The following is a 23,696-nucleotide window of genomic DNA, read 5'->3' as shown; positions in this document are numbered from 1 at the left end:
AAATAGAGGCAAAAGCTGCTTTGTGTGAGCAAAGCACAGATGTAGAGCTCAGAAACTGTAGGTTTGCATGCCAGTGCCACCATTAACTACTTACGTGCTCTTTGATGGCTGGCCTGGTATACAAAGGTGGGTGGTAACTAATGTCTGTCAGTGTCTTATCCCAATGTCCAGGCCATACAAATTCCTGAAAAATAATGGCTATGGTTCACCTTTAGTCCATGTCTACCTTGGCAGCTACCACTGATCTCTCACCAGATGGTTCACAGTTATGCAGGAAATTCAGAATATGCTCTACTTTCTTTCCAGAATTCAACTTACCTCCTAGCATTCAGGGTTATCCGTGATCAACGTCTTAAAATCATAGTTAGTGTCAGGGTCTCAACAGGAAGCAAATGATATGCCCAAATTGAAGAGTTTAATAAAGACATTATTTACAAAATAAGATTAGGGAAGCTACGGGAGAGTACCCTAGAATGTAGTACCCTGGAATTGGCATATCCTGGGGCCAAAGGAAGTGGAAAAGGAGCAGTGGCTAGGATCTAGAAGGAGGCAGAAGGGTAGAGTTGTCTTGACAAGTGATACAGACTTGGCTAGAAGAATTAAGCCAGTACGAGATCATCTTATAGCGTCCAGCTGGTCTGGGTGCTAATTGGCAGACACAGCTAAATGTCAGAAAGCAAAGGAGCCAGTTGTAGACCACACAGATCACCATTTTTAGGCAGAGAGAATGGTATGGAGAGGCAGATATAACCAGATAACGGATCTGGTATGACCAATGGAGAGCTGCATTGTGTCACATGCCAAGCTTTCCTTTTTCGTATTAAGCTTATTCCAGTCCCCTTGACTATTCTGCTGTAGCCTTCCACTTTATACTTAGAATCCCTTCATTGTCTCCCTCATTGCCTTTGCCTAGACCAGGGTCAGTGACTCATTCTCTTTCTGACCCTGATGGAGCCACTAGCAATCCATCAGTGTGAGCACTTGAGACAAAACAGATTGCCTTTGCTCTCCCATCTATAAGATGGATAGATCAGGCTCTTTTACAGAGACCTAACACTTGGTCAGACATGAGTAGAATACCGGGCTGCCATCGACTCTTAGGTTCTCATCCTTTTTATTTGAGTTTATAAGTCTTACATCCCACACTATGATTGGTCTGTTACTTTAGCCTCCAGTCTTTAGTCAGAGCCTTTCAGTATCAAACTCCTAATAGGAGCATCACTGCATAATGGGTGATGGCCCGGGGCATTACCACAAAGCTTTCTTCCAGAGTCCCACCCCCAAAAATGATTGTAAGCAAGGGACAGTGATGATAACTCTGCATTTGTGGTAGCAGAATAAACACAGGAGCTTGGAGCGGGGACAGAATTGTGACAGGAGAAACTGGCGGCAGGCAGGACCATAGGGCTCAGCAAAAATGATTGGTATATTGGAATAGTCGCACTCAGTGTGGCCAGTTGCTAACTGTAATGGCATGTGAGCGTTTCCTTAAAGAACTACTCAGTTTTCTCATAACCACCAGAGAGAAAATCTATTACCATATTCAAGGTAGAATAGAATGGTAGTCTTACGTGTGCTTGGCACAATGCTTGGTGAAGGCTATAAAGTAATTTCTAGACTTGACCGAAAGCAGGTACAAAATTTATATGTGAGTGAGCAGATACATCCCATTTTTGTGTGTCCAGGTGAGAATGACTCATGTTAATCCTCTTCTCCCATTCATACTTACCGTCTCCTGCACGTCTGTATCTTTGTGCGGTCCAAGTGAGTGAGCTGATGGGGGGGTTGAAGAAGGACTTCCTGAGTGAAAACAACGCACAAGAATTTTAATAAAGCAGTAACGAACACTACTGTTAGACAATACATTCCGATTTTGCCTGTGAAAAAACAAAGGAAAGTCTAGAATTCAGTTATATTTTTAGAAATCGCATTCTTGGTTGACATTTTGGCTTGTTACTATTTTATTAAAAATGGGATGTGTTTTGTTTAAATCTGCTGATATTCCCATTCCATTTTCTTTCCCTCTCATGTTTCTTGTAGACAGTTTCCCAAAACTGTCAAACGACAGCAAATAATACACTAAAAATGAATAAGAAATAAGGGTCACATATTCCATGTTCCATTTTAGTGTAAGTAATACTGGGTGACATTTGTCTGGTTTAAAATATCAGACCACATAGTGCTATTGAAACTCATTCAAAAATTGACTTTCCTGTCACTGACAAGGATCATATTTTCAAATTCCTGTGGTATTTTCTATCAAGAAAAGTCATCTTTAAAGTCAAATTTGCTTTTTTTCCCTCAGTAGGGTGGGATATGAGCTCAGGACCTCATATTGCTAGACAACTGTACACCCTTGGCCTTTTATCTTTAGTTGTGTTTTCAGACAGGGTCTCACGTTGTTTTGGCATCTGCTATGGTCTTCCTATTTATGTCCCCATGTAGCTGGGATGAAGGCGTGAGCCACTGCCATTTGTCCTCAGATGTGCTTTTATTCTCAATGTATTTTCCATATTTATTTTATGAAGAATGACAAAAAATATTTAATTATAAATGTAACTTCAGCTGTTACATGTTGGACAGTAACGGCAAATACTTCAGTTCTTAAAGACATAGAGCAAAAACTCAATCCCTAATAAAAATAAGATTGAGAGTGATGATTGGCTAAGACAATTTGTAAGGATTTCTACTGGTGGTACAGAGTAGGCGCAGAAGAAGTCCTTTAGAATAGGAGATCACATTCTCTCATGCAAAACCTGTTCATCAAGCTTGTCCATCATAGCACAGTCAACAGCATTAAAATCCATGCACTAAGACAAGTGCTCTCACATCCCATTTCTAACTTACACACACAGCTTACTAGGGCTTCTTTTCAAAAGTTCATTCTTATACCTTACTGCAAATATCATCTTCCCTTTTAGGACCTGAAACCCCCTCTTAATATACTTTTTTTTTTTTTTTAGTTGTAGTGAAGAATACTCTAGGAGAGAGTCAAGTAATTTTGAGAGTTGAGTCTTTGTGAATTTTGGAGTTAAAGGTTTGAACACCGTCTAACCTAGTATCTCCTCCCAATTTTAGTCACACAGCGGTCTTTGCTTAAATGTCTTGGGATTGGAACTGGGCATAGACATCCCTGGTGGAAACGCAATCTACCTTTCCATGGTCTCTGCGCTCAGGGTCCTCCTTTCCCCATCAGGAGCGACACCAGAACTGGCTTTCTCTTTCTTCTGACAGACTTCATGGATCGAAAGGGAACTTCTCCCTGCAGATTCTTGAGGCCTACCATCCTTTTCTTACAGTGTGTTTCCTTGCCTCCCCTTCATGTTGCCCGTCTTCCTTGAGATCAGAGCCAGACTTCAGTTTCAATTTAGAGAGGGAGCGGATCAGGACCTAACGTTTCCCATGTGGCGTGAGCCTTGCAGGCGCGCACAGCCCATTGGGGGCCTGTTTCCATGGCCCAGTCTTAAGGCAGGGTGGGAGAAGAGGTCTGTGGGTGATTGTTGCAGACCCGGCCACTTCACTGGCGCTGATCTTCTAGTAGCCTTCAGTGCTCAGCTCCAAGGCCCACCTAGGTACATTACCTAGAATGAATCCCCCCTCTCCCCAGTTGCTCTGGTTTGGAGCTTGTAACAGTAGAACTGTAGCGTCTAAAACAGACTTTTCCTTTTACTGACTTGTGACTAGAGTGTTTATTGAATCAAAGCGCAAGCAGCAGTTAGGCTTCTTGATATGTGCCGTCCTGATGCGTGTTTCTTTGATAGCAGAGTGGCTACTGGAGGGATCCAATTTCAAAATTACCATGGCACTTTGTGCCTTTGTCATGGCCAATGGCATGCGTTTGTTTGGTGTCATCTTTCCTTTTGTATGTTGTTGTTCAGCGTTTGGCAAGCACCATGTTCATTATTAGAGGGATGGACATTGTGGATTCGTATTGACCGAGAGCTTGCAGAGTTCTTGCGGCCGTGCTTGTCTGTTTGGCATTGACCTCATCCATTGAGAAGTACTCAGCAGCTGCCAGCCCTTTCCGTAAAGTGAATTCAGGAGCAGCTGCAGACTTACTTGCAAAGTGAAAATCAAATGTCCTTCAGGGGTTCCGAGGAATCAAATTCATTTTCCCAGCCTGTGTAAACCAGCTTCTCGCTGTTGGTGTCTCTTTGCTTATGACTCTCTCAATAATTAATATGGTAACATCCATCATAAAAAGTATGCTTATAATAGTTTTATCACATTGTTTTTTGCTCAAGATTAAGAGAACAGCATATGGTTATTTGAATTGTCTTTTACATCCATTTAATTCTGTCTTTGTTTGGGTAGTTTAAATATTTAAATGGGTCACTTCTCATTAGATTAATTGAAGTATTGTCTTATTAACTTTACACTTTACTGACTTAAAAATAGCCAATAAATTAAAAGACGTCAAAACTGGTCTGATGTAAACATGTTAATTGAGGCACATTTCTTATTTCCTCAGTTGAATGAGGAGTTATCATATGTTGTAGTACGTTTATCAACCATTTTTAAGATGAACTTTCTAAAATGGCAAATATTTAAACCTGTAAATCACCTTCATGTGTGTTCTCTTAAATTATGATAAATTATGTTGTTAGGAAATTGAAGTTTTAGTCTGGAGAGACCTAAAGATGAATCTGGATGGACCAAACGATGATGTTGTCCTGAGAAGCATCTGAGCTCTTTGAGCTCATCAGATTGGACAAGAAATCCCATGGGAACAAATTTTCTCATGCAAACATTGGCACTTCTACTATTAATCATTACCAGTAATAGCTCGGAGAGAATTTGGAATGATGGGTTTCTAATTTGACTTTCTTATTAATGTATTGTCTCACATAAAAGTGTTATTTAGAAAGCAACCAAGTTTGATGAAATAAAAAGCAAAACAAACAATGAAAGAAAATCAGATACTTTCCTTTTTCTCCATGTGAGAAGGACCCAGGAAAAGAAATTTGTGTCTCCTTGTACATAGACTTGTTTCTTCTGTACGTAGACTCCAGGACTGCTGTCTGGTGGTCCCTGTGCTGGGCATGTTTTGCAGTACTGGAGTTACAGTGCTGGCCGGGCCTCGTGCTTGCGTGGCTTTGAGCTCATTGTTTTGGAGATGGAGTCTAGTGAACTTTTCTGTCTGGGATGTCTTTGAACTGTGACCCCTTGAATCCCAGCTTCCTGATTGGCTAGGACTACAGGTATGAGCTATGCTTGGAATCTCTAGGGTCCTCTCTGTTTCTATCCTGCCACTTTTGCTTGGTTCAGATTTAAGTTTAATCTTAGCATAGAGGAAGATCTGAATAGTTCGTTAAAATAGCACCCCACCTTCCTTCTCTAATTAGAGGAGGTAAGCACTGAACAGGCAAGCAACCTGGGAAAAATCAATTTCCTTGACTTTGATGTTTAAAAATGGCTCCAATATCTTAGAATGAATGTCTTAATAACAAACACTCTCCGGGAGTGATTTCTGCTGTAACTGAACACTATTATACAACTAAAAGGAAGGAAGGAAAATAAAATAAGTATGTTATACAGACTACCACTCTGGCTGTGATTGTTAATGAGATTAAGCAACATTATTAATAGGGGATCATTTTGTTCCCATTAATGTTAAGAACTGTAATCCTGACATTTATTAGCATTTGTTTTTTCAGCTACTTTTTATCACAGTTATAATAATGCCAAACTCAATAAAACTACCATTATTCAAGAATTGTACATATATACAATCTGTTTATGTCTGCAAGTTTATATTAGATATTAACTCCTTGTGGATATTTCATTGAATTACCACATAACCCCAGCTGCTCAGGAGTTAGGGATAGGAGGATTGTGATGCAAGAACAACACAGGTGCAATAGGTAGTGGCAAGACCCCCATCTCACCAATAAGCTGGGTATAGTGGAGCACAACTGTAATTCCAACTACTTGGGAAGTGCAGAGGGGAGGACTGTAGTTTAAGGCTAGTCTAGGCAAAAGCCCAAGACATTCTCTGGAAAACAAGCCAAAAGCAAAAGGATTAGGACATGCCTTGAATGGTAGAGCATGCTCTGACTTTGATCTCCAATACTGCTTCTGTCCTATTACTTCTGACATGGTGGCTTAAAACCACAAAGATTTAGATAAATATTTGGAGGTCAGAGTGGAGAAGTGAAGGTACGCACTCCACAGTTGACTTCCCTGGGAGAAAGCCCAAGGATAAGAAGTGCTACCTTCCTTTTGAATACTCTCGGGAAGAATACATTCCCTTTTTCAGCTTCTAGGATTGTCTGCATTTCTTGATGCATGGCCCTTTCCTCGACTCCAAAGAGCAGATGGTTGAGTGTTTTCTCATACTTCATTCTGATCCTGACTCTCCTCCCTCGCTCCAAATCATGGTGAGAAAACTGGATATACACAAGCAGAAAATGAGAACTGGAACTGTATCCATCACCTTACATTGATATCAATTCAAAATGGATCAAAAACTTCCATGTATGACCTGAAACCACAGAACTACTACAAGAAGGAGTAGGAGAAACATTAGGCAGGAATTTTCTGAGTAAAGCTTCAGGAGCTCAGCAAATCAAAAAATAGAATTGACAAATGAGAATTCAGCAAACCAGGAAGTTTCTGCACAGCAGAGGACACAGTTAACCAGCTAAAATAGCCTGTGGAATGGGAAAGAATATCTTTGCCACCTATATCTCAGACAATGACTTGACATCAAGAATACACAAAGTGCTAAAGAAATTAAACCCTCAAGGAATAAACAACCTAATTAATAAATGAACAAAGGATATAGAGAATTCTCAGAAGTAAAAATAGCCAATCAAAACATGAAGAAGTGATCAGCACCTCTAGCTGACAAAGGAAATGCATATCAAAAACAAATTGAGATTCCATCTTATCCCATTTAGAATGGACATCACCAAGAATACAAAAACACATGCTGGTGCAAATGTGAGGGGAAAAGAGCTCTAATATACTGTTGGTGGGAACATGAATTTGTTCAACCACTCTGGATAGCAGTTTAGAGATTCCTCAAAAAAGGAAATGTAGAACTCTCCTATGATCCAGCAATACCACTCTTGGGCATTATCCAAAAGATTGCAAATCAGAATACAGTAAAGCTACTTGCACAACCATGTCCCTTGCTGTTCTGTTCATCATAGCTACCATACAGAAACAGTTCAGGTGCCCCTCAATGGATGAGTAGATCAAGAAAATGCATTGTATATATACGCACAATGGAATTTTGCTGTTACCTATGGAAGAATGATATTACATCATTTTGCAAAGAAATAGATGGACCTGGAAAAATTATGTTAAGTGAAGTAAGTCAGGCCTGGGGGAACAAAGGATGCACAATTTCTAAGCTCATTTGTAAGTGCACAAGTAAATACATATGGGGTTGAATGCAAGTGAACACAAATGTATTAACCAAGCATGGCATTTGCAGGGGACAATTTAAACAGTGCAGTTCCTTAGAAAAATGAACTCACTACTAAAAAAAAATAAAAGAAAAGAATACCAGGAAAGGGGTACTTGCTAGTTGTGGAAAATTTTTATCCATGTATGTTGTATACATGATAAGTGCATATATGGTATATTTCAAGGATATATTTTTCTTGTCTGTGCATGCAAAGCACGTGCATGTACACACACACACACACAATACTCACTAGAGTTTTGTAGGCTCTTATGTCTGTCAGGGTGATAATTTCTTGATGAACTGGTTATTATAAATTATTAACAAATACAGAATTCTTTGTTCATTTCAAATGCAGGAAAATATATGGATCTGGTACTAAAGAGTCCTTGTTGCTTTTTCTCTTCAGGCAAGAAAACTGATCAGTGATTTTGCCATTATCTTGTCCATTCTCATATTTTGTGGGATAGATGCTCTGGTAGGTGTGGACACTCCAAAACTAATTGTGCCAAGCGAGTTCAAGGTAAGAAGATGCCTACCTTTGTATTGTTCCACTGATTTTTCAGCTTTATTCATTCCTGTAGTTCAGTTTGCTGTGACTACTTCAGTTAGCTTTGTATAAGTTTTCTTTTTTTCAAAAGCCCTTGTTAGGCTCACACAGTCAAATTTCTGCACCAAAATTAAATGCTAAGATTCGAGTCAAATGCAAAGGTCCCCACTGTATTGATTTTTATTTTAAAATAACTTGCCACTTTACAAATATCTGAAGTGTATGCTGCATAATGAGCACCATTCCTACTTTATAAAGTTGATATTGGAACTCCTGAGTTAGGCACAATATCCCTGTTTAAACTAGTGACATGAAAGAGTGGAGTTAGAACTCCAGCTTTATAGTCCCAGTTATTTACCCTTTCACACCAACAGACACCTTACGCCTTGCCAGATACATTTATACACCATGTAAATTTTAGTTGTTACAGAAGAATTTGTACTATGTGGGGGTAATGGATAAAATCTACATTTGAGTCATTTCTTCTTTTCCAGAACAGTCCTCATTCTCTCCACTATTGAGATCGTGTATGTGCTAAGCAATATTACGCTGTCTGCAGTTTTAGTTTATTAAAGGAGGAAATATTTAGGGGATAGCAAATGATAACTTTGCATTGGCTCCGCCATTACATATGCGCAAGGAAAGATATGTTCTCACTCGACCAATCATGTGTGGATTCAGTACCTACCAAATGGGAATTTTCACATCTATTAAATTTGGGGATTTTTCTGGTACCAGAGAGTTAACAAAACAGCATCCCCTGCCTTCCCAACATCCACATCCTTTCTCTCCTTTCCTTTAAAAAATTACCTTAAAAAATGGCATCCTCTGGGAAGATTCTTGGTTTTACCAATGGTCTCCAAGCACATAACTGTTCCTGTTTTGTTTTTTTAAGATGTTGACTCTCCAGAAATAAAACTTTGTGTTCACATTGTTGTTTTTTTTCACCAAGTAGCACATACCCACTTGATGCTATTCTGAAAACTGCTCTTTCTTTGCTTTAAGCCAACAAGTCCACACCGGGGCTGGTTTGTTCCCCCATTCGGAGGAAACCCCTGGTGGGTATACCTTGCTGCTGCTATTCCTGCCTTGTTGGTCACTATTCTCATTTTCATGGACCAACAAATCACAGCTGTGATCGTAAACAGGAAAGAACACAAACTCAAGGTAAGTGTCCATAATAATGGTTACCACTGACTTCTGAACTCCTTTCAGTACTTCAGACTACTAAGTGATTCAAAACAAAGAGAGCTTTGGGGCTGGGGATATAGCCTAGCGGCAAGAGTGCCTGCCTCGGATACACGAGGCCCTAGGTTCGATTCCCCAGCACCACATATACAGAAAACGGCCAGAAGTGGCGCTGTGGCCCAAGTGGCAGAGTGCTAGCCTTGAGCGGGAAGAAGCCAGGGACAGTGCTCAGGCCCTGAGTCCAAGGCCCAGGACTGGCAAAAAAAAACAACAAAAAAACAACAACAAAGAGAGCTTTATTGGGAGTTCGACTTTGGCGGAGTCACAGATCACCTGTGTTGACACGGGTCCTCAGTGCAATCCCTGAGGGAAACTCACTTCAATTTTAAGAAATACGGTTCCCTCGTCTATCCATCACTACCAAAGAGGGAATAGCAACAATAGTTTAGCTCTTAGCCAGTCATTCTACTTTTTTATTTTAGGCTACCTGTCCTTAAGGAAGGCAATGATAATAAATAAGAGAGTAAATTAACCTGTACTGAGCACCTGCTCCCTGTAAAATCAACTCATAATGTATTCTTTTCTTTACATTAAAAAAATATAGGCTTTTGAAATATAACTGAGCAGTTACTTAGCATGCATAAGGTCCCAGCACTTCAAATAAAATTAATTGTACATATTTATTGGATTTAGTATGATCATTTGATACATATGTAGGAGGTATAATGATCCAATCAGGATAATGAGCACTTCCATCTCTTCAAATATTATTTCTTTGTGTTTGGAAACACTGAAAGTTTATTCTTTTTTTTTTTTTGCCAGTCCTGGGGCTTGAACTCAGGGCCTAAACACTGTCCCTGGTTTCTTTTTGCTCAAGGCTAGCACTCTGCCACTTGAGCCACAGCACCACTTCTGGCCATTTTCTATATATATGTGGTGTTGGGGAATCGAACCCAGGGCTTCATGTATATGAGGCAAGCATTCTACCACTAAGCCATAGTCCCAGCTGAAGGTTTATTCTTAGTGATTGTTGAGGTAGTTCATGGTTACAAGATGTTAATAAATATTTATATGCTTGTCTTGAAATACTTGTAAGTAAGGAGAAGTAAATGCTTTATTTTATGTACTTTACAGATTTTTTTCTTGAATTAGCCATTCATTTGTTATGAGACTTTCACAGATGTTCTTACTTTATATAATGTTTTTCCACTTCTATTAACTTTAGGTCAAAAATAGGTTCATAAATACCCTCTGTTGAAATGATAGGTGAATGATAACACTAATAGAAGTTAAAACGTACTGCATTCCTACTGTGAGTCAGGCCACATTGTAAAAACTTCATATTATATGTTAACTCATTACTTTTTTTTTATAATAACCATGTAAGAGAAGCAAGATGCTACATCACAGTCAGTCACCCAGAAAGCAGGAGAGGAAATTGCTAAGCAAGGAATTCAGCAGAAGTGTTTCAGAAGGAAGAATCCAGGAAATGCAAGGAATTGTTCGACTATAAGAAACTCACTGGGTGTGGGCATAGGAGAGATGAGGAAGGTTTTGATGAACTTTTCAGTTAGAACTGTAGATCGTGGAGAGAAAGAAGTAAATCTCAAGACGTAATATGACTGGCATGAGGAGGAAATAAGCATTTGGGGCAGGAGGAGAAGCTGAGATTTTTAGGGTGTTATAGGAGAGAAAGCTAATGGATGAACTGGTACAGAGCGTGTGACTAGTTCCTAAACGATATTGAGATGACATTCGTCAAGCTGGGAGGTGGGGTTGTGTGAGACCCGGGGACTGGACGTTCCCTTTGCATTGGTATTTGTATCTTTGGAAAATCAGAGAAGGGTGGTAAAGTAGATGCCCATGGGATAGATGCTGAAATCATAAAGGGGGTATTCAGTGGTGGGGAATAGAGTAATTCGGTAGCATAGCCAGTGACGTGGAAGGATAAAGTAAAGAATAACTTGAACTTCAATGGAAGTTATTTCTCAGGAAGCATGAGGGTAAGTAGTTCTTACTCTCACCTAACATAGGAAGTTAAAGAGAGAAATTGACTTTCATTGAAGGACAAGCGTTTCTACTAATCTTTTAGAAAATACCATCTTTGTTCTCTGTAATTATATTAGGCAGTTTTGGCAAGTCAAGGAAGGCATGTGTCCTCACTGTCTATTTTATATTAATAAGGGATTTTTTGCTGTTGATTTAATTTATCAAAGGGCTAGACATAGATATTCACTAATATGTTTTTATTTCCAAAATTTTGGAATTCCTTTTCATTTAATCTATGGTTGACTGTGTACTTTTGGAGATAAATGCTTATTCTGTTTTTTTTCTTACTAAGTATTCTTTTTGATAGCATTCAGTATGTAGAATTTAGCAAATTAGAGATGGGTAAAATACAGAAGAATGTATTCCCCTAGACCTCATGGAGAACCTTAGAAAACTGAGATTAAAATAAGATGTGAGTGCCTAGTAAACGAGTTTCCATCACGTTTAGAACTGCTTCTTGGAAGTTATCCTGCTGTATAATGATAGTTATGGAACAAGGACCAGCCTTTTGTCAGAGATGGAATGTTACTTGTGGACATTTCATCATGAGTCAAAGGCTCTTTCACTCTGGAAATCATTGGGTTCGCCTTGTTCACCCAGGAATTGAGAGCTGAAGACGATGACGGTCAGAGCCGCGGTCTAAAGTTGGAAAGGGCCCTGTGTGCTGTGAAATGGGTGTGGAAGAGAAACCTAAAGCTGTGGGGTGGCCATGCCCTCGCCGTGGCCTCAGAAGCAGCGTGTTTTGGGGTGGCATTGGCTTTGGCTCCCTGTGGGTGGTTCTAGCTGCCTGCTTTTTGCGGGGGACAGGATCCACCTTTCCACTCCAGTGAGCAGTTCTGTCTTTGTGTAGGAATACCAAGGTTCTTGGCTTTGTGGGGCGATCACTTCAGTTAGTCATGTCCTGCATTATCGCTGCAGAGGGCTCAAAAGCGAACCCTTTCACCGACTCAGAGACTTCTCCAAGGTCATTCCTGAGTTACTGGCAGGCAGAGGCAGGAAGAATCAGCTGTAGGCTGCAAAACCAAAGCTACTTCTCCCAAAGAAAATGGCTTCAAGAATGCCAGAGATGGAGTGAAGGAGGGAGAAGTCATTGAGAGCAGGTGCCTGCAAATACATAGTGGGTCATTGTAGCAGCTGAGAACTTAAGTTTGGACCTCAGGCCTTACACTTGCTAGACAGGCACACTTGCACTTTGCCTCCAACCCTTTTGGTTCTAGTTATTATTTTTGAGACAGGATCTTGATTTTTTCCCCCTGAATGGCCATTCTTGTACGTATGCTTCCCCTGTAGCTGGGATAAGAGGCCCATGCCTCCACACAGAAGTTGTTCTGTTGAGATGAGGTGTCTTAGAAACTTTCTGCCTCCCAGTCTCAGCCTCCCGCATAGCTGGGGTGACAGGAAGACACAATGGTGAGATGGGGTCTTGCCGCTTTTGCCTAGGTTACCATCAAATCCTCATCTTGCTCATCACCACCTCCAAAGTCGCTAGGACTATACGCGTGAGCACTGGCACCCAACTTTACGACACTTCTTTGTGGTAAAGCCCTAAGGCAAGGTGTGGTTTTTTTCAAATCATTTAATTAAAATATTGTGCGCTATTTTTATTTTCCTTCTGTTCCAGTCACTATAACCTTGGTTTGGTATTTTTTATTTCATGCCTAGTTTTCTTTAAAATGATTTAGCCATGTTGAGTCATTTTTCTCGCTTTCCGGAAGCATTAGAACTTTCAAGTTCTGTTCTTACCCACTAGTCTGCCTTTCTGAACTTCCTTGCTTGGCCTTTCACCCTTGCCACACTCCCTCCGCCCATCAGCAATGTCCCTTTCCCTCAGCCCGGGCTTTAAGGAACCCTGCCAGATGACTTCCACCTAGATGGAGAGTGACTCTTTCCAAACGTGAGTGAGTGCCCTGGTCAGTTGACCTTTCCAGCTTCTCCTTAAATCTGATAGTTTCTTTTAGGTATTCTAACAAGAAAGCTCTTCTCCTCTTCAATAATTGCTGTTTATCAAAATCCTCTTTATCCATTAAGATCCTGGAAACATAAAATAAAATAACCCAGTCTAACCTTCCTTCATCCTTAATATAATTTGTATCGTGCTTACTTTTGGGGGGTTTTGTTGCTGCCGTATCTTAGGATATTTATATCATCTGTGTCACTGGTCACAGGATGTATCACAGTGTTTACCTTTGGTCATTACTTTATCCTTACTTCTAGACCACAGTGATTTTAGACTCAAGGCCATGATTTCATCCTTTTCAGTTCCTAGGTAGCCCATCCTAATTCTGTATGGTAGATTCAATAAATTACTTGTAACTGTAGATTTTATTATGTTGACCGCGTGGTTCTCAAAGTTACTGTGCTGTGTGAGATGGACAACTGAAAGCACGTGCACCCATCTCCCGTTCTCTAAGTGAGGGCTTCCCTTCATCAAAACCCTCCGGAGAGTTGTGGTGAGATCCCCGTAGGCATTCTTAAAAACCGCATCCTCTGCACTTGTAGGTATCATTTTCAAGTGTCTGTCTGTGAGTCTCTGTTCACAGTGCAGTATCATTTGCTTACAGCCCGCATCCCCTAATCTGGAGGTCATGTTACTTGGTGTCCCCATGAATCAGCACGTTGGGAGGGTCACGGTGGGCTTTTAGCAGGAGTGCGTAGTCTGTCTCGGCATGTATGTGTACCGCTGCTGATTTCTGCTTTGTTCTTACCCTTCCACCCCGTGAAATTTAGGTTGCTAAGCCAGCCTTTTCCCCTCCTACACTTTGATTCTCTGGATTGATTCCTAATTACTCTTGTTCTATGTTAGCTCAGCATATAGAATTTCAAAGAGAAAGTTTCACTTCTCCTCCTTGTACTCAAAATAATATCCAGTTCCAGAAGACAGAATTCCCTTCAGGTTTACGGTCATGAAGACAAGAACTTTTTTTTTTTTAGACTTTAAAGAGCATAATTAACCTTTGCGATCCGTATTGAGTGCTTACTGTGCACAGAACATTTGTGTTAAATGCTGAAAGCAAAACTTGATCTACTACTTTAGGGTCTGTGCCACAAGTTGTTCAGTGGAGTCTTCCTATTCCCCCTCATGGCCACTGTCAAGATTAGAACTGGCGACATTTGCTTTTGTGCCTTGTGTATACGTTATATTATTTGTTTTCTCATCTGGCCTTTCTGGCCTGTATTCTCTGGAAGGACAGATATTCCATCGTCCTCATTGTTATATAAAACACAGGGCCTACCACAAAATAGGTGTTCAGCAAGTGGCTCTTAGTACTGCCGCTTCCATGCTGGGAACGTGGAGTATGCACTCTCTCTCTCGCTCTCTCGCTCTCTCTCTCTCTCTCTCTCTCTCCCTCTCCCAGTCCCCGTGGGAGCATAGATATTCTGTTTCTTCATAAGTAGAGCAGAGAAACATAACCATAGAATAACATTGTAGACACATGTCACACGATTTGTTTGGTGAGTAAAAGAGCTTAGAACTTGGCTTCCATGTCTGCTCTTGCAGACAGTAAATGTTTCCTGTGACCGCTGGGAGCTGTTTGAAATTAGTCTCTCTGGTTAAGGGGAGGCATTCATTATGTTCCTGATGAGGGCTAGGAGGTTGTTAAACGATTGTTTTCAGCAGCAGCTAGCAAGAGCGAGGAATGGTCGTCCACATGTCCTCTCGCATTGTTTGGGGATCTTTACCTATGCCATCCACACGAACAGCGTGGTGTCCAATACAGTTTCATGGAGAAGGCAGAGTGCATACTTGTAAGCTTTCTATTTTGCTTGTGTTAATAAGAAGCAATGCCACTGTGACAAAGACTAAAGTCTTCTTTTGTTGTGCCCAATAGTATGTAACAGTTCACTGTCATTTAAGTTGCTATAGTATGCTTCTACAAAGTAACTGTTTCATCGGACAATTCCAAGGTACTCTTCAAAGTAGGCACACATCCCCACCAGTCTGATTACAAACTAGAGCTATCATCTTCCATCTTGGATGAGAGAGGTTCATTAAGAAGTACCATGTCGGGGCTAGGGATATAGCCTAGTGGCAAGAGTGCTTGCCTCGTATACATGAAGCCCTGGGTTCGATTCCCCAGCACCACATATATAGAAAACGGCCAGAAGCGGCGCTGTGGCTCAAGTGGCAGAGTGCTAGCCTTGAGCAAAAAAAAGAAGCCAGGGACAGTGCTCAGGCCCTGAGTCCAAGTCCTAGGACTGGCAAAAAAAAAAGAAGAAGTACCACATGAAGCAGTGACTTCACTTTAAGTTAAAGCAGTATCTGGAGCGACTGTAGAGGAGCTGTCTGCTACTCTGCTACTGCAGCTGCCGGAGGCCAGCCGCTGTGTGTTTACAAGCTAGAGGGACTAAGGCGAGGGAGACCACGGTCCCTCAAGGAGCCCACCTTCCACGGATAGTTCTGTGAAACACGACGAGCGGGCTTCTTTTGCTGATGTGAATTCCCATGGGGGACCCACGTGGCCGCAGCTGTAACTCCTGTCTCCACGCGTTTCCCGATCTCCCCCTGCAGAAAGGGGCTGGCTACCACCTGGATCTCTTCTGGGTGGCTATCCTCATGGTGGTGTGCTCCTTCATGGCTCTCCCCTGGTACGTGGCCGCCACGGTCATTTCCATCGCTCACATCGACAGCCTGAAGATGGAGACGGAGACGTCGGCCCCTGGAGAACAGCCCAAGTTTCTCGGAGTGAGGTACGTGGCGCGGGGAGGGTGGGGGCGGCCCTGCAAATCATCCGCAGTGACCGTCTATCTGTCAAGCGCAAGGAAGGGAGCAAATCCAGAGTAGGGAGGGCTGGTGAGGATTTTTTTTTTATTTCTAACGTCTCTGTTCCAGAAGGGTCTATAAAGTTCCCCCCCCCCGAATAATCATAAAGAGTTTTGATTCTCGTCGTTCTTTTCTTCTGATACATAAATTCCCTTTGATGAGGAAAAGATCACGTGATACAATATAACAATACCAGCAGGTCATTCGTCTTCCTCAGTACACAGATGGCCACGGTGCTGGAGTTCACAGCGGGATCTCCATCACACCTGACGGCCCTTAGACCCTGGGGTCTGCCCCGTGGTCTACAAGATTCAGAAGAAGAAAGTGGATTCTTACGTTCCAGTCCATTTTCTGTCCCCATAAGTACCTAGCAACTCGGATCTTCCCCTGTTCAATTCGAGGAGCCATGAAGGGCACAGTCGGAAGACTTTTATAAAGGCTGCACCGAGTGGGGCTTTTTAAAAATTTTGTTTGGCGGGCTGGGAATGTGGCCTAGTGGTAGAGAGCGCTTGCCTCGTATACATGAAGCCCTGGGTTCGATTCCCCAGCACCACATATCTAGAAAACGGCAAGAAGGGGCGCTGTGGCTCAAGTGGCAGAGTGCTAGCCTTGAGCACAAAGAAGCCAGGGACAGTGCTCAGGCCCTGAGTCCAAGCCCCAGGACTGGCAAAAAAAAAAAAAATTGTTTTGCAACAAACCCTGGTCCTAAGTGCTCGGCACAGCTCACAGGGTATCATCTCCCACGCCCCAACAGTGGGCGATTCTTTCTTGGGGGGAGGTGAGAGAGGGGATGTTGGGTGGGAACTATATTTGTTAGAATGTACTTTTGTTGTTGTAGATTTGAAAATGAGACTGGTGTGATTTATTGCACCCAATGAAATTTCTCTGAGCTGGTTGTTAATTAGAATGTGGGACAATGTAACATCTGTCTCCTGTGAAAGAAGGTATAATTGCACAATGGGATCAGTTGTTTAAAAAAGAAGTCCTTCAAGTAGACCCCTAATTGATGGACCAAGAGCAAGTGCCCGTTTTCTTGATTTTTTTTTTAAAAGAGCCAAGCGCCAACAAATCAGTTCTTTGTTCATGAACTCAAATCACATATTGTAATATTCAAGAAAATTATTTATAACTACCGTTGGAGTCATGCAATGTTGCTGAGGTATATATTCATTATGGGCTAAACACCGTGGCTGGTCTAGCCAAATATCGATTTGGTCAATGTAGAGTTTTGTGTTTTTTTTTTTTAAGGTAAAAAGACCAGAGCATGTTTTCTAAGACAAGATGGATCGGTAGTAATCTTTTGATTTGGTTTCAGGGAACAGAGGGTTACTGGAACCCTTGTGTTTATTCTGACTGGCCTGTCCGTCTTCATGGCGCCCATCTTGAAGGTAAATATGGGAAATGCTTGCCCCTTCCTCTTTCTCAAAGCATGGATAAATAACTGCACACGGGAAGGGTGAAAGATTTCTAAGATTCTTTTAACTCAGAAGCAGAAGTCAGGTTGAAAGAGGACTTTAAGGAATGTTTATCGTGATTACTAACCGCTGGATGCTAGCCCTCATTTTTATTCTCACACTTGTTTGGTTGAGCCACAGAGAATTGCTGGTATCCAATCCTTCCGCGCCACGGGGGAAGTGTTCTTGCAATTTACCTTGACTAATCTCCATCCCCTCTGCCCAGGTACTGGCCGCTCCCCTGCCCGGCCGGCCATCATTTCTTCCACTACCGTCCTTCTTGTCCCTGAATCCTTCTCCTCTTCTCTTGGGCTCTGCATACCATGAAGGATTCAGCATGCTCATTTTGAAATTTCCACCTATTTTAAATCATTGCTGTGCTACTTGTGTTGTTTGAACTAGGAAGCCTAGTAATCATTATGAGGGAAATGCGAGTCAAATTTCAAATTCCTAATTGGAAGAGCTTTGTGAGAAAGAAAAATCATATGGTAGAACGTTTGGGAAAGTTAGGAGTCAACACATCGGTCTGGGTAATGTGATAGATGTCTTCCTACGTAAATAGAAACACTATGTGAAGGGCTTTTTTCATTGCCGTTGTAAAGGTGATATTCAGATGTAAGTCGTAACTTTCAGGAAGATTCGCAAAACTCACTCATATTCTGGTAACGGCTCTTCCTGTGTTCTCATCGTGTACCTGCGTATGGATGCAGAGGAGTAAAAGAGGAGAAGCCTTCTGCTCTTCAGCCCCTTTCCTCCTTTGTATCAAGAGGAGGAGATTATAGAATAGAGAGAGAGGAGATAGAGAGCCGGGATCCGCTCGCACCAGCTTGCTTTTCCCTGTCAGGCCTTGGCCAGTGTGACCAAGCTCACCCTCCTTCCATGCTGGCATTCATGACTGTGATGGCCCTGAAGGGTCATTGAATGTATCCATGACAAAGGAAACATTTTAAACAAGATTTTGCATGTATATGTGCATATACATGTATCGATGTGTGTGTGTGTGTATATATGTATATATACACATATATGTATGTATTTAAAAAATAGTCCCCAGTGATATCTATGAAGGAGATAGTAATAAGGAAATAAACTGCTTTGGCAGTATTGCTCACAATGTATTCTGAAAAGCCTGCATCTAAAAATAGCAAGAATAAAGTAGCCTCGGCAGTTGAGATGCCTTACTTCAATGAGCCAGGTTGTTCGTTCCATCATGCCTCCTGAGAAAGGCAGCTGGCCGCAGACCCGGTGCCCTTCTTACTACTGAATGTTGGTGAATTATATGCATTCATCAGAAATCCCTTGTTAGCTCATTTGAAAAGTCAGTCCATCCGGGAAGAAGCAGATGTTGAAGGTGCAGTTTTACCTAAACCTGTAAATTACATCTAGGGAAAAATCAAGATCCATCATGAACATCAGAATTCGCTCAAAGTAATGTCGGAGGCCGCCCGAGAGGAGGGAACTGTGTTCCTTCTTGGGACTCTGTGCGTTTTTTTTTTTTTTTTGGCCAGTCCTGGGCCTTGGACTCAGGGCCTGAGCACTGTCCCTGGCTTCTTCCCGCTCAAGGCTAGCACTCTGCCACTTGAGCCACAGCGCCACTTCTGGCCGTTTTCTGTATATGTGGTACTGGGGAATTGAACCTAGGGCCTCGTGTATCCGAGGCAGGCACTCTTGCCACTAGGCTATATCCCCAGCCCATCTGTGCGTTTTTAAAAGCAGCCGTTGACACGTTCAGAGAATGGTTGCACTGAAGAGTCCACCTTTGAAAGTTAGATCAGATGAAGAAGAATGAAGACGTGTGCAGTTTCTGCTTTTTCAAAGGCAATGGCCCCACACCGTCCCTGCCCTTCCTCCTCTTCCTCCAGACAGCTTTAATGGTCTCCCACGAGCGGGGCGGTTTCCTCCCATGCATCCAGCCGTGGAGGTAGTTCTTCTCCCTGCCTGCTTAAGCAAGCTTACTTTGAACATGAAGTTTATGACCCTGGTTTTGATCTCTGTGCTGAAATCCGCCTTTCATGTGGAGGAATGTAAGGAATTACAGTGTGCCAGCTCTGAGTTCACGAGGATAGCCCTTGACCCTAACCAGTGACAGTCACACAGGCCTCAAAGAGACGAATCCGCATGGCTGATTCAGGACTGAACTGCTGGGAAGCAGCGATCACTGGCTTCCCATGCTGAACTATGGAGTCCGCGGTGGAAACGGTCCCCGTGACTGTGAGCAGCTCATCTGGGGAGGTTAGCAGTGACTACCGGGCAGGAAAAGAAGAGGAACGGCAGATCCCTGAGCTTACTCCCCCATCTTCCTAGCAAGACTCCAAAATAAGTATCAAATAAGATTCACCGCTACTTCTGTGGCCTTTACTCGTTTATCTCGAACATGAAGAGTGGCTAGAATTTATCTTTTAAGATTGGTTGAGCTTTCTCGAGTGTAGCTCATAGCATTTAATTTGTGCTGAACAGATTGCTGTTGAGCTCAACCTCTCTCTTCAGTACCAGGAAAATAAAGAAGTTACTGTGGTGGTGGTGGTGGTGGTGGTGATGGTGATGATGGTGATGATGGTGATGATGGTGATGATAGGGTTATCGCCCAACATTAGTAACCATTGTTTATTGAATTTGGTATCAGATGATGGAATCAACACAGATATAGATATAGGTATGCACACATATATACATATCTATCCATGTATAGACATGTATACATATATGTATATATATATTTTTTAAGAAGTAGTTCCCCAGTGATATCTACCAAAAAGATAGTAACAATTATCTTCATTTACAGATTGGAGAAATGATGAATAACTGACTGACCAGGTCACAGAGTTCTTAAGTGGTAGAGCCAAGACTTGAATTCAGACAGTTCCAGCACCAAAGCCAATTTCATAACCTTCATGGTTTGCCCCCTTTTAAAAAATAAAACCCGATCCTTGCCCTCAAAGAACTCATTTATTTTATTTTCCCACGAGATGATCTTTCTCAGCTTCTTTGATCTAGTTTGGAAATCTCTCATGTGAAAGTACGGGGAGCGTTTTCACAAACTTCCCCATCCAGCCTCGGTCCAGTTTCCTTCACGATTCGGGACAGGGTTCCATGTCAGCAGCTTCTTTATCAGCTTAGGTTTTTAAGGCTTAAGGGAATTAGGATATTCTTTTAATAATGCACCACTGAAAACAGTTGTTATAGCTGAAAGGGCAATATAGTGGGGCTTAAGTGAAACAAAGCGTCAGAGCTGACCTCTCAGCAACCCTTCTGGCTCGTACCCCAGCCATTCCTCACCCCCATTCCTGAGGGGGCCGATGGACTTGCCAGTCAAGATACTCTTGTTAGTGATGACATCATCACATTTCACACTGACTGAGCATCTATTCCGAGCCCTGTTCTGGACCAGGCGTTTTCTGCTGTGTTACCTTTATGATAGACGCTTTCTAGAGAGGAAGGCTGAGGATATGAGGACTTAATATATCTCCAAGTTCGTAGCTGGTAGCTTGAATTCTTCTGTGTCCACGTTCATAATCAGGACTTGACTCTGGGTTTCCCTCCCTCCCTCCTTCCCTCCGTCCCTCCCTCCCTCCTCCCCTCTCTCCCTCCCTCCCTCCCTCCCTCCCCCTCTCTGTCTCTCTGTCTCTCTGTCTCTCTGTCTCTTTCTCTCTCTCTCTCTCTCTCACACACACACACACACACACACACACACACACACACACACCATATTCTTGGTAGGAAGTCTCAATTCTGTCCTAAATTTCTGAGTTGGATACAACTACAGTCTCTTCATATTATTAATCTTACCTTTTTCACATTTTTTTCTTTCTTAGAATGGTCTACCACTCCTGAAGAGAAATACAAATGAGAAAGACAATTTTACATTTACCAGAATTTGAAATTTTACTGATATCATATGAATATGTTAAAACTCACTTTGGGGCTGGGGATATGGCCTAGTGGCAAGAGTGCTTGCCTCCTATACATGAGGCCCTGGGTAATTGAACCCAGCACCACATATACAGAAAATGGCCAGAAGTGGCGCTGTGGCTCAAGTGGCAGAGTGCTAGCCTTGAGCAAAAAGAAGCCAGGGACAGTGCTCAGGCCCTGAGTCCAAACCCCAGGACTGGCCAAAAAAAAAAAAAACAAAAAAAAAAAAACAACTCACTTTGATTTTTATCTCAATTTCATAATTTTATCTGGTTTTAGTATCAGTTACTTTTTTTCATTTTTAGTGTTTAAAAGGCTATAATACTGTTTGCTAATGATGCTTCTTGGCTTTCTGGGTATGGTTGATTAAATTCTTGTCCTTGTAGAATTTTATATTTCACGATTTTTGGTGTGCTTATCAAATTGGATACCTGTGTTATGTTTGCTTTTTAAAAATCTCTACCTACTATCACAGCATATTATCCTGGTTAAACTAAAGGTGAGATCCTTTCCTTTAAAAGCACATGCTTCTTTTCCTTCCTTTAAAAAGTGTCTGCTTTGATGAGTGATTCCAGTGTGATTAATTTTTAAAGATTGACCTTCTGGTGACTTATAAGCCAAGTTCCGTTTTAAAAAATACCCTTTAATCCAGTAATTTTGTCAAATCTCATTATACATTCCCGACGGGAAGGTTTTTACTGAGATATTGTACAATTATGGTGAATATGCAAATCTTATACAAAGGGGCATCACATAAAAGTGGACTAAAACAGAATTTAATAGCCTTCTGTATAGTTACTATTTCCTTCTCATCAAGTTATATAGTTGCTTTTCTTTGTTTGTTTGTTTTTCTGCCAGTCATGGGGCTTGAACCCAGGGCCTGAGCACTGTCCCTGGCTTCTTTTTGCTCAAGGCTAGCGGTCTGCCACTTGAGCCACAGCGCCACTTCTGGCTTTTTCTATATATGTGGTTCCAAGGAGTCAAACCCAGGGCTTCATGCATGCTAGGCAAGCACTCTTGCCACTAGGCCATATTCCCAGCCAGTTCTTTCTTTTAATATTCTTTTACCTATTTCTTTGCCCATACCACATGCCGTTCTGTGTTAGCAGTACTGTCTGGTTTCATTTTGTGGTAGATGACTGGTTAAAAATCTATATTCATAAATTCAGAGACTAGAGCTAAGTCCCAGTGTATAACTCTCCTTCACTTTGCTATTAAAAGTACTCTGGAAGAAATATTTAGCTAAGTTTGGCAAAGGGTGATTATAAGGCCAGAGCTTAACTCTTTCTGACTCTCTCGAGCTAAAAAAAGGAAAATCTGCAAATGAAAAGTAACTACTATTAAAAATTCCAGCAAGTTTTTCATGAAGGCCCTGTACTGCTCTTTTATCAGGCTACTTTTGTACCTTTACCCCTAGAATTAGCAATAAAATGGTAACAAAGGAATCACCTCACACTCATGAGATGGAGAAGATGCCTAAAAACAAAAGCAAAACAAAAAATGGGTCAAAGCAATAAAAAGGTCCCTCTGCCAGTTTCATCTTTACTTGTGATAAATATAAGAACTGATCAGTGCAAGAAGCTAAGATGTAAGGCAAATGTATAAGACTTGTAAGGAATGGAAAACACCCACATTCTAAAAGAAACGGAGGCTTAACGTCCTACCACGCTCAGGTGGCGGGAGCCGGCGGATGGGCCTCCCTCTCTGTGACTTGGTGGTGACTTTGGGGCAGGACAGTACCCTTGCCGTCCTTCTGACCCCCTCCCATCCGGTCATCTCTTCCTTCTTCTGAGCTCAAGATCTAGATTAATCTTTTTAGAAGAAATGGCTGGTGTTTTACAGAACTCTATGTGTTTGCACGTAAGCGTAGCTCCTCTTGTGACCGGCAGTGACAACTGGAGACCGTCAAAGCAGCATTCTCTAGTGGCAGGCAAAGGGTCTCGGCGTCGGAACTGCTTTGGGGAATCACGAGAAGACATAAGCAGGGATTTTTTTTTTGTTTCCAAAATGACTGAAAGGCCGTCCTGTGCTTTCTGGCCACCGTGGCTTTGTGTGGGGGGAGGCTGGCCTGCAGGGAGCTAAGGCTTTAGAATTTTAGCTTTGAAAAAATCCGGAAATTGCTTGAACTTCTTCTCAAAAAATCCAAAGTTGATACCTTTTGTTGTCCAGATGAATGATTTCCAGAATTAGAACTATGCTTGATTTGCTTACATTTCAGTGCTCTAGAAATCGATAAAATTTACACACATCACATTAGAACGCCTCATTATTAAAGCACCTCATATTAATGCAAGTGACTTTTTTTTTGGCTAAATAATGCATGAAATGTATTAATTCAGTTTTAAGAGATGCACATTAATTCATGTGTGT

The 23,696-nt window shown here is 41.8% G+C and overlaps 1 protein-coding gene across 1 annotated transcript in view; it reads left to right on the top strand.

Annotated features, from left to right (window-relative positions):
- The window catches only part of Slc4a4 (solute carrier family 4 member 4), a 178,948-nt gene that overhangs the window by 142,875 nt on the left and 12,377 nt on the right, over window positions 1-23,696 (top strand). Inside the window, exons 14-17 of the mRNA XM_048364722.1 lie at window positions 7,824-7,937; window positions 8,970-9,131; window positions 15,712-15,890; window positions 17,279-17,351. Of these exons, the coding sequence (XP_048220679.1) occupies window positions 7,824-7,937; window positions 8,970-9,131; window positions 15,712-15,890; window positions 17,279-17,351 (528 nt within the window). The remainder of the gene's footprint in view (window positions 1-7,823; window positions 7,938-8,969; window positions 9,132-15,711; window positions 15,891-17,278; window positions 17,352-23,696) is intronic.

The sequence above is a fragment of the Perognathus longimembris genome, chromosome 16 (genome assembly GCF_023159225.1).
Source record: "Perognathus longimembris pacificus isolate PPM17 chromosome 16, ASM2315922v1, whole genome shotgun sequence".
Taxonomy (NCBI): domain Eukaryota; kingdom Metazoa; phylum Chordata; class Mammalia; order Rodentia; family Heteromyidae; genus Perognathus; species Perognathus longimembris.
Note: the sequence above shows the minus strand (reverse complement) of the source record. Positions and strands in the feature narration are given on the sequence as shown.